The 15,691-nt window shown below is 41.1% G+C and overlaps 1 protein-coding gene across 5 annotated transcripts in view; it reads left to right on the forward strand.

The window, feature by feature from the left end:
* HTT (huntingtin) overlaps positions 1-15,691 on the forward strand; it is a 237,460-nt gene that overhangs the window by 162,989 nt on the left and 58,780 nt on the right. For all 5 annotated transcript variants that reach the window (XM_077136283.1, XM_077136284.1, XM_077136285.1 and 2 more), the window contains 6 exons: positions 666-814; positions 2,436-2,572; positions 4,306-4,422; positions 6,652-6,774; positions 7,074-7,309; positions 8,382-8,524. In XM_077136283.1, coding sequence (XP_076992398.1) covers positions 666-814; positions 2,436-2,572; positions 4,306-4,422; positions 6,652-6,774; positions 7,074-7,309; positions 8,382-8,524 — 905 coding nt within the window. The remainder of the gene's footprint in view (positions 1-665; positions 815-2,435; positions 2,573-4,305; positions 4,423-6,651; positions 6,775-7,073; positions 7,310-8,381; positions 8,525-15,691) is intronic.

The raw sequence follows: 15,691 nt of genomic DNA on the forward strand, positions 1-15,691 counted from the left end.
TTACAATGGTTGATTGCTAAATGAAATTTCATGTGAGGGAGCACTAATTTTTTTCAGTCTTCTTCAGAGTTTCTTTCTTGGATAAAATTGTTTTTATTAAAAGCTGATTACTGTGCACTTTACTTACGTTAATTGCAGCTTTTTCTGTCTAGATGTTAAGCTTTTAATGTTTCTTACTATGCCAGTTATAGACTTATACATATATTTATTGAAATTAAAATCTTTAGTTTCTGAAATACTCGATAATTAAGGCAACAAAGTGCAAAAAGGAAATTTTCTGAGAGTCTCTTGCGTCTGGAGACCCAGTTTCTTCTGATATGTCACAGCTTAACACGTATGATGTTGGGCAAGTTACCTTTTCTCCTTGGAGTCTCAGTTTCTGCAGCTGAAGAAACTGAGGGAGAGCTGATGACCTTGTACTTTCCGTGCACCAGTGCTGTCTGAGTGCTTTCCCACTGCCCTCTGACTACAAACCATCAGCTCTCCAAGTGGGGGGTGCAGATGCCAGAACTGGTTGAAGTTGATGGAATTAAATTAGATGGTCAGAATTCCTTATATTCATGCTCTCTCTCTCTTTTAACTTTGAATTGTGAGTTATTTTATGTTTATATTGATTAAGTATCATAATTTTAAAAGAAGTGTCTAAATAGATGTTTTGTTTCCAGGGAATCAGAGGCAATTATTCCAAACATCTTTTTCTTCTTGGTATTACTGTCTTATGAACGCTATCATTCAAAACAGATCATCGGGATCCCTAAAATCATCCAGCTCTGTGATGGCATCATGGCCAGTGGGAGGAAAGCCGTGACCCATGGTAACGGGACAGCCCTTTCACTGTGGCCCTCAGTAATCATGGTGTACTCGACAGTGTTAGTCTCTCCTCACACCCACTTCCAACTGATTAAACAGTTATCCTGTGCTTTGTAGGTGTTCTCTGTGTATGTGTATGTGTGCATATGCGTGTGCATGAAGTAGTCGGATATCTTAAAAAAGAGAATAGAGAGCACATTCTTTACTCTTAAGAATTTCTAACTTACTTAGGGGGAAAAATGCAAGAAACAATAAAAGGGTCTAAGATACAAATAAATTACGAGTATAAATATTCTCGTTTATCAATATGAAACAAAAGTGTAAAAAATCCATTTTGTCATAAATCAATTTTAAGGACATTCAGTTTATTATCCAGTGTTAGGGAAAGATATAGTTTGACCTTAACTCAGGATATTCTGCTTTGCTTGATTATCTTGTAGAAGCTTAAATGTGGACCATAGAAAATGGTTAGGGGCCAAAGCAGCCTTCTTCCAGCTTGTGAAACGAGATTGTGTAGTTTTAAGATTGAGCTGAAATCTGTCTTTGAACTTGTTAAACTGACTTTCTGCATTTCCCTCCTGGCTTGTCTCTGGCTCCTTTGCTGTGACATGTAGGCTTTTGAATTTTGATAGGGGTATATCCTGAGACCTTTGCAAATCCCTGGGTGTGAAAATGACACTGTCACGTGTCCTCCATTGAATATACCTGCAGTAGAGCAGAGAACTAAGCCTTGTTGAAAGGCATGTGCTTGGCTGCCATCTACATTTTCACACAAGCAAAGTGAGTCAGTCTTTCCCATGGCCTCACAAATGCTTCAAATTCATGCCTCGGCAAAAGTGCAGATTACTTACTTTAGGGTCACGAAACAACTGAGAATGCACATGGTGAATATAGGGACATCTAAGGGTCCTGCACTTAGAATAGTCTTTGAACAGGGGGTCAGGAGGCAGCTGTCCCCAGTATTTTCTACTGAGAGGCAGAGATTGGGCCTGAAGAATGGTACTTTAAGGAAGTCTTGGTAACAGTATAGGGCTGCAGCACCTCTCGGCGAAAGTATTTCTTATACAGTTAATTCATTGTGGTTCTGTTAGACTAAAGAATTGATTTTAACTGCCATTTTGCATAAGGAAAAGACTTGGGGGATAAACCCTTTATCTAATGAGAGCGTGAGTTTGTTTAAAATGGCATAGAAATCTAATGCTTAATATGATTGAATGTGTTCTGTTGAAAAAGCATTTAATGTCTTTTCAACTAAATCTTTAAGTAGATTATGCATGATCAGGTTTGTTGCTATTTTTGGTTAGTTGGAAAGTTTTGTTGTTTGTTTTTTTTTTTATCACCCTTCGCATTTGTGTCACCTTTTTCCAAAAGTGATGTTATGTCTTGGAAGCCCTAAGTTTTCTGTTTTCAAGAGGTCTTCACCAAACAAATAAGTGTTCAGAGGAAGAGCCTTAGCCTTCCGTGACGGTATAATAACTTCACAATATTTCCTTTTGCTCATTGATAACATTAATTTAGCCCTTGTCATAAACTAAGTACAGGTGGAGGTTTTGTTTATTTCTTGACAATATTTTGGAAATGTTAAGAATTGTTTTTCTAAAGTTGTGTGTCCTTTGTGTCCACAGCCATTCCGGCTCTGCAGCCTGTCGTCCATGACCTCTTCGTACTAAGAGGAACAAATAAAGCCGATGCAGGAAAAGAGCTGGAAACCCAAAAAGAAGTGGTGGTGTCAATGTTATTGAGACTCATCCCATATCATCAGGTAAAAAGAATGGATGATGATGGTCACTGATGCCATTATCGCTGTAGAGACAGTCCAGTTGCAGGAGCTGAGGAGATGGCAGAAGAGCAGATTAGTAGGGATCTATCTTTAAGGTGTGCACAGTCATTTGGGGAGGCCATCTAACCTGCACTTCACAGTCAAGAAGTCCCTCAAGATTGTAAAGATAGTAGAAAACCTCTTTTCCAAAACAAAGACCCTAAATCAATTCATTAATAAAATCTGTCAAAATGATGGAATTCTAAAAATGATATGACTCTGAAATAATCCAAACATTATAACTGTACACTTATTTACCATTATTTTGATGTAGGGTGAAAGTCTTTTTTTTCTTTGAGTTGAGTTCTGGTTTTGTTTTCCTTTAAGTGAAGCAGGAATTTATAGGCACTTTGAGGTGATGTGAGTTCAGAAATCCAGCTTTTTAAATTACTTCTCTTTTAACTGGTATATAGTGGCCTGCCCCTCACTTATTTTGGCAGTCCTTTTTACCTATTTGTCTTTGAGTATTTACAAAGCCATAAACTTTTTTTCACAGAAACAGCACTTTCTTTGTCTATTCATATTTTTATTAATACATGTGATATTTAATTAAATCATATAATTACAATAAATAATACAATTGCCGTGAAGAAATTTGAGAACAACCCACCAACTCATGGCACGCACAGCTGAGTTGGTGGCTGCAGTTATCAGCCCCATGCATTAAATGAGTTCGGAGCATGCTTTACAGAGAGGATAGACGGGATCAGCTTGTCTAACAGTAGAGGTTGGTTAACAGGGCTTTTACTGGAATTGAATGCGAAATTATCTTCTATAGTGTACGCACTGCATGACTCCCTTGAAGAGAGAAGGCAGGTTTCAAAAGAAACAGTCAGGTCAGGCTTCATGGAGATTGGGCTTCATTTGTGTATATCTTTTTGTTGAAAGCAGTCGATATTATAGACCAGGAATTGACAAACCTTTTCTGTAAAGGGCCAGATGGTAAATATTTTGGGTGTGGTATGCCATGTGGTCTGTGTCATACCTTTCAACTCTGCCATTGTAGCATGAAAGTAGCTGTGAACAAAAAAATACTTGAGTGGATGTGACTTTTTTCCAATAATACTTTATTTACAAAAACAGGCAGTAGGCCAACCCTGTTACCGGCCTTTGCCAAGTTTTCAATGCCTCAGTTAAGAAATACATTATCACTAATAACCTGGTGCTCGACCTTACAATAACCCTTTTTAACCTAAGTACCATTTAGTAGGAGATTACCAATTCAAAAAACACAGAATTGAAATGAATATACACAAAAGTACTAAGGCATCTGTGATTAGTTTAGTCAAGGCTGTATGTGTGTTTTGCGAGGTGTGAGTAAATGTTGCTTTTCTGTTAGTGACTTTTCTCTTCCTGTGAAATCTTGTAAATGCCATAGGAATGATAATGGCAATGAATTATCCTGAACAAAGTGTACAACCTGTACATATCCTCAAGTAGTGGGCACTGAGCCCCCTTGCATTTCCTTCTGGTTTCCCCACGTTTTGTTTGTCTTAGGACAGGAACTGCATCAGTCTCATCAGGTCTGAAACTGATCTGCCTCATTGAGGATAGCATTTATTTTCATCTTAGAGTCTTCCAGCTGAGCCAAATCAGTGTGAGAGATGAAATATTAGTAGTGAAACAGTGGCTCTTGACCAGGAACCTTTATGATTGCACACACATGCTTCTTTCAGGTGTTGGAAATGTTTATCCTCGTCCTGCAGCAGTGTCACAAGGAGAATGAAGACAAGTGGAAGCGGTTGTCTCGACAGATCGCTGACATGATCCTCCCAATGCTGGCCAGACAGCAGGTTTGTCACCAAGGCCTTGGCCTATCAGGTTGGGGTGGTCATTACACATATTCAAGTGAGTAAGGCAGTGGGTGGCCCATCAATTAGATCTTTATAAATTCACACTGTAGATGACTATGACAGTAGTTAGCTGTTGCCAGGCATGTGGCGAATGGAGTTTTATTTATTCTCATATGACCCTCCAAGGTTGGTATTGTCTGGCTACTTAACAGGTGAGGAAACAGGGTTAGAGGTGTTACTGAGTTTACCCGAAGTCACACAGATGGAAAATGGTGGGCTAGCATTGGGTCCAGGTCTGACTCCGAAACCCACCTTCTTTACTATTTTGCCATACTGCCTCTTTCATTCTGGTCTATCAACCATTTTTATTTTCTCTTTAGTATTGGGTTTGTTTGTTTGTTTTTTTCTTAAAAAATCATTCAACACTTATCCTTTATTTAGTCAGAATTTCCGTAATGCAAAAAAGGTGATGGACTCTACAAAGGAGTGACATGGTTAGACTCTGGGGTCATTCTTGCCCTAAGGTGCAAATAAATAGACTCCAGGGTAGGTAACACAGAGCAAGGAGTTGGCTCAAGAGACTGCTGCAGTATCCACTTGAGACATGCTAGGGATGGGAGCCTGGGGGCAGGCATTGGTGGCAAGGAGCCGTAATAGTGTGGATGGAAACCAGCGAGATTTGCTAATAGTTGAAATGTAGGCTGCAAGACAGCAGGGGGTGGGGGCTGAGGGTGATGGAACTGACATTTATTGAGGTTGGAAAGACTGGGAGGAGTAGGTTTCAGGAGGTCAGAGCCATTTGGATGTGTTCAGTCGAGATGTCTACTAGGCCTCCCATGGAGGGTCAGGCAGGCCTATGCATGTCAAGGTCTGGAGGAAAATGTGAGACTGGATGAGGTCGTCATGCAGTAAGTACTGCAGGAGGGGAGGAGAAGGCCAAACCCTGAGCTGAGGACAGTCACAGCCAGAGGTCCTAGAGACAAGGAGGGCCCCTGAAGAAGGAGCCCGAGAGGAAAAGTAGGCAAGTGTGTACAGACCCTTTCCTAGAAGAGTGATTGGCCAGCTGTGGGATGCGAAGAGGTCAAGTAAATGAGCCCTGAGAATTGGCCCATGGATATAGGACCATGGAGGTCACTGGCAAGCAGTTTTAGTGGGAGCAGAGGAATAAACGCCCGATGGCAGTGTGTTTGTGAAGGAACCGGAAGGGAGGAATTGGAGTATAGACCATTCTTGAAAGAGATCCAAGGCAAAAGCCGACACTGCCATTTGCCCACAGCTGTGGACAGAAGCAAATAGAGGTAAAATCTGGTGACGCAGGACAAAGAGGAGACTGCCATCATGGTATCCTCAGGCAGGTACAGTGGACAAGGGTTGTTTGCACATATAGCACTATCACCCTTTACCTTGGGCATGGTGGTTTCTCCCAGGGCTACCAGAGAAGGCAGGCAAGTGTGGGTACAGGTAGATGTGGTTGGTGGTTCTCTTTTAACTGTCTTCTTTTGGGGAGGGTTTAGCACATGGTGCTGTAGTTTTCAGGTTTGTACATTGAAAAATATTGGAATCTTTACAAGATTATTCCCTACATATATACATACACATTACAATGACAAAAATTGGAAACAGGTGATGCCCATCATGAACAGGGTAGATTGAATAAATTGTGGTATAGAACTAGCTTGGAATAGTTTGCATCCATTACAAATATTTCAATTTTATATAGGAACAGGGAAGAAATTTAAAAAGGAATATTCACCAATTTGTTAACATTTGTTACTGATTGGTGGGTTGGACAGAGTTGAAGAGATGGTGTGTTGTAGGTAAAGCAAAAATAAATAAACAAACGATAGTGTTCATGATATCTTGTTTAGTTAAAATTACGTGTGTATAGAGAGAAACGTGAAAGACTGGTTCCCAAAATGTTGTTGATGTCAGGGTGGTGTGAGTCCTGGTCATAATTTTTCATACTCTTATATGTTTGAATCTTCTACAGAAAGTATGTATTATTTATGTAATAAGAATCTAAATGAAAAGATTTCATTGTAGAAAAATATCACTGACAAAGTGTCCTGAAAAGTATTAGCTTGGTTGACTATTAAAATGTATTTAAACAAGGGGTGGTAATGATGGAATGATTTACCTCTTTTGACCTGAGATGTATAACCTGCTTTATATAATGTTGGCATTTTTGTTGGCTTACATGAAAACTTTTGTGATGTTTAATTGCAACAGATGCATATTGATTCTCATGAAGCCCTTGGAGTATTAAATACTTTGTTTGAAATTTTGGCCCCTTCATCCCTCCGTCCTGTGGACATGCTTTTGCGAAGTATGTTTGTTACTCCAAATACAATGGTGAGTATCTTGCGTCACAATTGCATCTTAGAATCAAAAATGTATAATGCAGTGATTTATCAGAATTGCCTTGAGAGCTTGTTAAAGCACAGATTGCTGGGTCCGCCCACCACATTTCTGATTCCGTTCGTTGACATTCCCAGGTGATGTTGATGCTGCTTGTCTGTAGACCCCACTTTGGGTGACACAGAGAATTATTGGTGGGGTGGTAAAATAGGGACAACTTTCTGTCATGAGATTGGAGTAAGGAAAAGAATTAATATTCTTTCTTTAGCTGTAATTTATTTTCTTCTTTTTAGGCATCTGTAAGCACTGTTCAGCTGTGGATATCAGGAATCCTAGCCATTTTGAGGGTCCTTATTTCCCAGTCAACTGAAGATATCGTTCTCTCTCGTATTCAGGAGCTCTCCTTCTCTCCATATTTAATCTCTTGCCCGATAATTAATAGGTTAAGAGAAGGAGACAGTAATTCAACACTAGAAGAACTCAATGAGGGGAGACAGATGAAGAATTTGCCAGAAGAAACGTTTTCAAGGTGTGATTTTTATCTCTACCTTTATCCAACCCTTGTCTTGTAGGAAGTCTTGTAGTGTTTTGTGATCACTGAGTCTGGAATAACTCCTTTGCTTTGTAGTCTGGCTCCAGCTCTCTCTGCGTGTCAGATAACAGGGTATACATAGGGTCTCTCATCTTTATTTAGTCCACCTTGCCTGTAGCCTTTGAGTCATACCTCTCCAGTGGCTCTGTCACTTTCTGTCTTGTATTCTAGGTAAAGACTCTAACAATGGTGGCACACCTCAGGTGGTGGTGGTAGCCTCTCCTGAGTGCAGGCAACAAGTGTGTGCGTTGTCTGCAGAGAATTACAATGTAAGAAAATCCACCAAAATTAGTCTTATTTTCATTCTTACCATGTGCTGGCAATTCTGAACACTCAATAATAAAATTATTTTCTCTGCCATGGTGAGCCTCTCTTGGTATGGTGAGCTTCTCTTGGTATGCCTGTGTCATTAAATCTTATCTTCCCTCACAAATTATTGGAAAGCTTCCTGAGGACGTGATCATGCTGTAGGGACTGAATGCTTGTTGTGTAGACTAATATGTATCCACCTTTGCTGGAGTCAAAGCATTTGCTACAGTGGAGCTCTGGTAATGTGCTTCCTGTGGCCAGGCTACTCTAACTGCAGTTGAGTGGCCACTTAGAGGGTGTGGCCAATGGAGATGGCCTGTCATTTATGGAAGGAAACCCAGTAAGGCTGAATGGCACCTTTTAGAAGACTGTGTCACATTTAGGCAAATGGTTTAAATTGTTGATACCTTACATTCTTATAGTAGAATATTAACTCTGCCTGTGTAATGCTTTGTTGTTTACCAAAAAAAATAAATAAATAAAGCTACATGTCATTTTTGTCCTCCTACCAGTCCTTTGAAGATGGACCTTAGAAAGTAAGGAAAGTGATACTGAGAGAGGCAAAGTGACCTAATCCAGAGAGATAGTACTGAATGCCACTTTAACTTGATTTTGCCTCATCTATATTTACTCTTCACCTCAAGTAAGTGCTTTGTGATAGTCCCTGAATTCACTTGAATCTTGTTCCCTTTCTCTGAAGGTTTCTACTACAATTGGTTGGCATTCTTTTAGAGGACATTGTTACAAAACAGTTGAAAGTGGACATGAGTGAACAACAACATACTTTCTATTGCCAGGAACTGGGCACGCTGCTCATGTGTCTGATTCACATCTTCAAGTCCGGTAGGTAGATTTGCTTGGTCTCTGGAGAATGTTTGATGTTCCCTGTCCTGCATTGGAGACTCTCTGAGGCAAGGGCTGGTAGGGGCCAGGACAAGCTTTGCTCACTGCAAATGCCCGTTTAAAACACCTGAATATTTCCTCCGGTTTTAAAGGTTCGGAAAACAGAGCTATTTTTGTTACCTTTAAAAATGAAGATGAATTAAAAAGGATGGTTGACCTAAGAGAAAGGTCACAGGATGCCGGCTGAGCAGCAGGCAGAGGAAGCACTACCTGTTATAGGAGCTCAGCCGGTACTAGCTGAGGCCACGGCCATGCTCCGAGCCAGGTCCAATATTTGGTTGTTAAAGGAATTGGAAGATGAGCAGAGCAGAGAGTAGTGTACAGAGGAGTTTGTTGAAAGTTGCCTTCATGGTGAGAGCACACACCATAGGTATCCTGAGAATAGGAGCGCTCCAATGAGATGAGGTGTGGTTGCATATGTGACTTATCACTATGCTGGCGAGCTTAAAGCTAGGGTAGAGGTCTAAAATTCCCCCTGAGGAAACCCCTCCTTTCTTCCTCTGTGTTTTTCTCTGCCGTTTTTGAGAACTGGGGCAAAAAATCCTCACACCTAATACACTGGCCTTGCAGTTAAGCAGTTTCCTACATATCTTGTCTTACTAGCATGCTGCAGCTTAACATTTGATTTAACTGTTTGGCTCCCTTGCAGAGCCAACAGATGCCTCTGGACTAGACTGACCTATTCTAGCCTGTCTCATACCCACATTAGGGTAGTACTAGGCTCCAAGAGAACTGAGGGCGGAGGGTTTTTTGTTTAACTTTTTTTATTGTATATTATAACGTACATACAAAGCAAAGAAAGAAAAAACAAAAAACAATAGTTTTCAAATCTCTCTTCAACAAGTAGTTACAGGGCAGATCCCAGAGTTTGTCATGGGCTGCCATACCATCCTCTCAGATTTTTCCTTCTAGCTACGTCAGAACATTGGCGGCTAGAAGAAATAAACATTTTTTAATCATCACAATCGACTTTTTCTTTTTTTGAAAAATAACATATATACAAAAAAGCAATAAATTCCAAAACACAGTGGAACAATTAGTTAAAGAACAGATTTCAGAGTTTGGTATAGATTAAAATTCCACAATGTTAGTTTTTTACTGCTAGCTGCTCTGAGGTACTGGAGACTAAAAGAATTACCAATATGATTCAGCAATCATACTCATTTGTTAAACCTTACCTTCTCTGTGTAACTCTTCCATCACTTTTGATCTTTCTCCCACTCTTTAGGGGTATTTGGGCTATGCCCATTCTAACGTTTTCTTGTTGGAAGGGGCTGTTAGTAATACGGGGTAAGGAGATGGAACTAGCTGATGTTCTACAGAGGCCGGCTCCTCTGTATTTCAGTACTTATCTGGTCTAGGGACCCATCTAGAGGTTGTAGGTTTCTGGGAAGTTACCCTAGTGCATGGAACCTTTGAAAAATCTTATATAATACCCTAGGTGTTCTTTAGGATTGGCAGGAATGGTTTTGGTTGGGTTTAGCAAGCTATGATAGGTAGCAATGTGTAACTGAAGCTTGCGTAAGAGTGACCTCCAGGGTAGCCTCTCGATTCTATTTGAACTCTTATTTGTTATACCTTATTTGTTATACTTCTTTTCCCCCAATTGGTCAGGATGGCATTGTTGATCTCACAGTGCTGGGGCTGGGCTCATCCTTGGGAGTCATCTTGAGGACTGAGGGTTTTTAAGAAGAATCCCTTCTTTAGAAGAAGCAGGAAGAGTTAGAGAAATAAAAGCAATTCTGATATCTAGAGAAAACAAACAGGATTTGGACCATTTGGTCATGGTCCAAATACCAAAATGTTCATGATAATCAACAATTGATATGGAAGACCTTGACTTTAAAAATATTCTCCTTTAAGTGGCACAGATCAAAGACCTATAGAGAAGAGGTGTAATAATCCTTCTAGGATTCTTGGCTCTGTTGGGAGTTTTAACATAGTCATAATGGAAATGCTATTAGATTTTTCACTTTTGGAATCAATATATGGATGAAACAGAGAAGACTGAATTACTGAATTATGGTTACAGAATAGATTGAAAATGTTTTCAGCTCTGAGAAATATAAAAAGAAACAAACTGTCTTAATTTAGAAAGAGAAGGTAGAGGAAGGAGGTGGTGGAATGGAAGGGTCGCTAATATACTCATCTTGCATTGGAGTTACGTGATAATGTTTAACGTTGACGAAACAAAAAACAGGTCATAAAGGTAACTAGGTAGAGTAAAAAATACAACTCGAATTGGTTGGAGGTAGTATTAGTAAACTGAGACTGATTTTTGAGTTAATAAGTAATGTCTAAAGTTGTCTCTTGTCTCTAAGTCATGAGATAGTTATTCCACAGTCTTTTAGAAACAGTGATAGAACTCCACCCCAAACTAGAACAGGAAAAGGGATGTATTAGTTTGAACTTCTGAAAAGTGTAGGGGTAGTTGCTCTCTTTAAGTATGACTGGACTTTGAGGTTTAAATTCTGCCCTCTGCGTTGTGTGTTCCTGCATACCTGCTCTGCTGTCTGCATGGCTGCATTCTCTGCTGACTCCCTGCACACAGCAGTCAGGGCGACCTGTGGCAGGAACAGGCGTTTGATCAGCTTGGCAGGAGTCATATACCCACCCCTGGGTGCTGTGGCTACCCTAGGCTGGGAAGGAGTGGGGATGGACAGCACTACTTTGCAGGGTGGGGTTACTCTCCAAAAGGAAGGGCAGAGGAGCCGGCACAGTAATTGACAGTCTACTGCAGGTAAGAAGGGGATATGGATTAGGCTTTTCAGGATGACTCTGGAAGAACTGAAAGTGGAAGTGATCAAAAGTGGCTGCCTTGAAGGGCGAAGGACCTGGGCATTCCTACATCTGAAGCCCTTTCTACTATTGGACTTTCATACAAATTTTAAAAAATACAAAAAACAACACTTTAAAGCAAAAAACAATAAATTTGATTCTTTATTCATTTGACCAAGATTTACTGGCCCAGTCACTGTGCTGGCTCCCATCACACATTGGGCAGGAAAGCCACATGATTTCTGCCCCTGTGGACCACAAGTCTTGCTGGGAAAACATCATGTGTATGATCACAGTGTCTGTTATTTCCTAAGAGGAAACAAATAATCCAGTGATAGAGACAACCAGGTGGATAGGAAGGGATGGGTTTTCTGAGGAATGACCATGAAGCTAAGCCTGAGAGCAAGAAGGGACTAGCCCTTCCAAGGGAAGTGTTCCAAGCTGAGAGAACCACTTAGGGCGGAGGGGCAGGGGCAGCCAGGTCATGCTTGGCTGTGGGTGGGCATGGAGAGTCTCTCCTGCCTGCTCCTCTAATCGGTAGCCCCTTGCTACAGACACATAGCCAAAATTTAATTTTGAAAATGGACTCAAGTTTCAAGTCTTTGTCATTTACTAACATTGGAAGAATTTCCTTTTTATCTTTTTTAAGATCTTTTGATTTGTGCTTCTCTGACCCACTGCAATAAGTTTAAAATTGAGGAATTAATTACAGCTTGTTGATGAAATGTCGTTTTTTGCGTATTGGTCACTGAAATATTTTACTGTGGATTGCTTTGGGTCTGATACATGAAGGAGTTTACTCCGTCTCTCCAGGCTGCTTTCAGCCTTCTTGGGATGGGAATGGTGTGTGCTGTGACCTCGGGCATGTCCAAGGGGATCTCTGCACTCAAGGTGTCTCCTTTCTTCCTTTTCTCAAAAATCAGAAAATTGTCTTTTTATCGTCTCTTGTGGTGCTAACTCTTAGCACTTCCCACAGTAATGGGAATAATCAGGATCTGTACTGGCTAATTCACTTGCCTCTAGCCACATGTGGCTTTTGAGTCCTTGAAATGTGTCTGTTGTGCCCAAGGAGCTTAAGTTTTAATTTTATTAACTTTTAATTAATTTAAACAAATTTAAACAGCTACATGTGGCTAGTGGCTACCATATTAAGCTGTGCAGGTATACTGAGAAAAGAGCATGTAGCTTGGTATCAGGACAGGTGGATTTTACTGCTAGTATCTTTGGATATTGTTTAATTGGTTAAACATTTACAAATAAATTGTGTGTGTGCATAAATGTCCTGACTGCATTTCTTTTAAATACACTAGGTGGCAGAATTACTGTATTTGATTGGTTTTGAGATAGAATTGAAGTAGATCATCTTGTGCTTTTATATAAATAAGGTGCACTTAGCATATACAATTAGTTATTTGTCGTATGCCTGTTTCCAGTATTATTTCATAAAATGGTAACTAGGCTGATTTCTAGTTTTCAGCTTCCCCTCTCGTTGTGTGGAAGAGAATGAATCCCAAAGTGTCTAGATCAGATTTAATCTGTGTCAAAGAATGGCCAACAAAGATTCTTGCCCTCCTGCTTACAAAATTTGGAGCGTCTGTTATTCCCTGTTTTCCACCTAGGGGGCTGAGTTCGGAACCCTCCCCACTTTGCTCTCTGTTTCCCCATCTGTGTCTAGTACTCTTTCCCTGCCCACTAGCAGACGCCCTCCGGGGTCAGGTACAGCAGGAATTACTGCCTGCTGCTCTTTGGGTCCCAGTTGTGGGCCACAGAGACATATCCTGAGCCAGTGAACTTGCCACTTGGGAGCAGAGCAGGGCGGAATGCCGACCCTCGAAGGCAGCCCTGAAGCTGCTGCATGCTTCTTCCTCCTTCTGGGACGTCCCATCAGATGAGCCATCCTTTCTCTTACAGAGAGCAGAGGTTGAGATGGAAGGATGGGTGGGTGGGGATACTCTTCTCTCAATATGTTCAAAAGTGGGAATACTGGAAGAAAGAGAAAATGGTCCTTCCTAACAGTAGTAAATTTGCCCTTACTGATCCAGATTTATGCTTGGGCAAGAATGAGAGCAGCTAACAGTTATACTGGGAGTAATGGTGTTCTCGGTTTATGGTACCTTTTACTTGTATTATCCCCATTAATCCTTAGAGCAATTCTGTGAACTGTTTTCTTCTTACCAGTGAGGCATTTTAGGCTCCAGAAAGTCATGTGGTCAGCCAAGAACAAAAACACCAAAGAGTTTTTTCTTGCCTGTTACTGTTTCTGCTGTTCCAGGTGCTACTTGAATTGATGGTGATGAGGGGAGGACATAGCCGTGGGCCTGGCCGTGGTCCAGGGTGAGAGTAGATTCTCTTGTAACCACGCTATAGCTAAGAAAACGGGAATACAGAGAGACTAAAGCAGCCGTGTAGAGTCCAGCAGAGAACCCAGGCAGGCTGTCCGCACAGCCTGAGCTCTTCACCCTTCATCCTGCCTGCTTTTGAAGTAGGTGCTCTTCTTCTCTAAAGCCTGCTGCCATCATCCCTTTGGTAGTTCCTTTTTCAGTTTCCAAAAGACAGGGCTAGAGAAGCACCTAGTTGAATTTCAGATTGTCTTCTCTGAGCACAGCCCGCACCTGCCTGAGCTTTCACTTCTTTGCTGTCACCACTGGTCTCTGGGCACTTGGTCTCTTCTTCTCCCGGCCTACCAGACCTCTTCTGGTTTCCCTCACCTCCTGGATACTGCCTATGCCACCTTCACAATCCAGAAGGCTGGCCTTCATTCTCTGTGTGCCAGACAGCTGATCACTGTACTGAGCAACCATCTAACTCAGCCAAGCGTTCAGCATTGCTGTTGAATCAGTAAAGGTAATATAGCTGCCGTAACAAATACCACAGCTTCAGTGGCTTGACACAAGAGTTTATTTCTTTTTTCTGTGACAGTATAGTATGAGTGGTCCTGGGCCCTCAGTGGCTCTCTTCCAGGGGTTCAAGGCCATAGGCTCCTTTTCTTTTTGTGGTGTTGCTGCCCCCAGGGCCATAGCCTCTGCTGTATCCAGGTGAAGGGAGAGGAAAGGGAAGATAGAGAATGCTTCCTGCTTGGACTGACAGTGCCTATGCCGGTTCTGCTCATGCTTCTGTGGTATGACTTATCCTAGCCCTCACACTCCCACACAAGGGGACTGGGAAATACTAGTTCCTAGTTGGGTAACTGCTTCCCAGCAACAACTCTGTGTGAAAGGGTTGGGGAGTGGAGACACAAATGTTGGTGGGTGGTTTGCCATCTCTGATAGAACCATAAGGAAGAGAACCAGGAGATCCCAGGGCAGCAGAAATCCAGGAAACCCTTTGAAAGGGGATGTGATGGTTTGAAGCTGTATCCCAGAAAAGATCATGTTCTTTTAATCCATTCATGTAGCTGTAGACCTGTTGTGGTGGCACCTTCTGATTAGGTTATTTCAGTTGAGGAGTGCCTCAGGGTGGGTCTTTTTAAAAAAAAAAAAAAAAAAAAGATGGTTTTATTCACACACCATACAATCCATCCTAAGTAAATAATCAGTAGCCTTCACCACCACAATCTATATGAGAACCTTCCTATTTCTCCTGAAATAAAAAAAGAAGAAAAAATCCCGTACTCCCCCCTTATATCCCCCTATTACTGACATTTAGCTTTGGTATAGTGCCTTGGTAACAATTAATGAAAAAATATTACAATATTGCTGAAAACTATTGACCTTAGTTTTTATTAATTGTATTTTTCCCATCTACCATCCCATTATTAACACCTTATAATAGTGGCATACATTTGTTCTAGTTCATGTAAAAACTTTCTTATGTTCAATTAACTACCATTATTGTGTACTCTAAGTTTTGCTAGCTTATACAGTCCCAGTTTTTATCCTCTACCTTTCTTTCTGGTGATATACACAACCCTAGCCTTCCTCCTTCAACCATACTCACTCCCAGCTTTGTACATTACACTTACAGTATTGTGCTACTGTCACTCAGTATCATGCTGTCCATTTCTGAACTTTACAGTGAACCTTATTAAGCATTCTGTACTCCTTAAGCATCAGTTTCCCAATCTGCTCTTGTTCTATCTCCTGATAACCTATGCTCTCACATTTAACTTTCAGAGTCCCTGGGTCTTAATTCTCTTATTGGAATCTTTTGTAAGAAAATAAAAGACAAAGAAAAAAAGAAAATAAAAGACAGAAAGAACACACACATAAAAAAAAGCCCCAGAGAAACTGAGAGAGGAAATCACTGAAACCAGAAGCTGGGAGCAACGAAACCTGTAAGAGAGGGGAGAGACCAGCAGAGAGGCTGAGGATCACTGGTAGCCAGTTTTCA

The sequence above is a fragment of the Tamandua tetradactyla genome, chromosome 19, assembly GCF_023851605.1.
Source record: "Tamandua tetradactyla isolate mTamTet1 chromosome 19, mTamTet1.pri, whole genome shotgun sequence".
Lineage (NCBI taxonomy): Eukaryota > Metazoa > Chordata > Mammalia > Pilosa > Myrmecophagidae > Tamandua > Tamandua tetradactyla.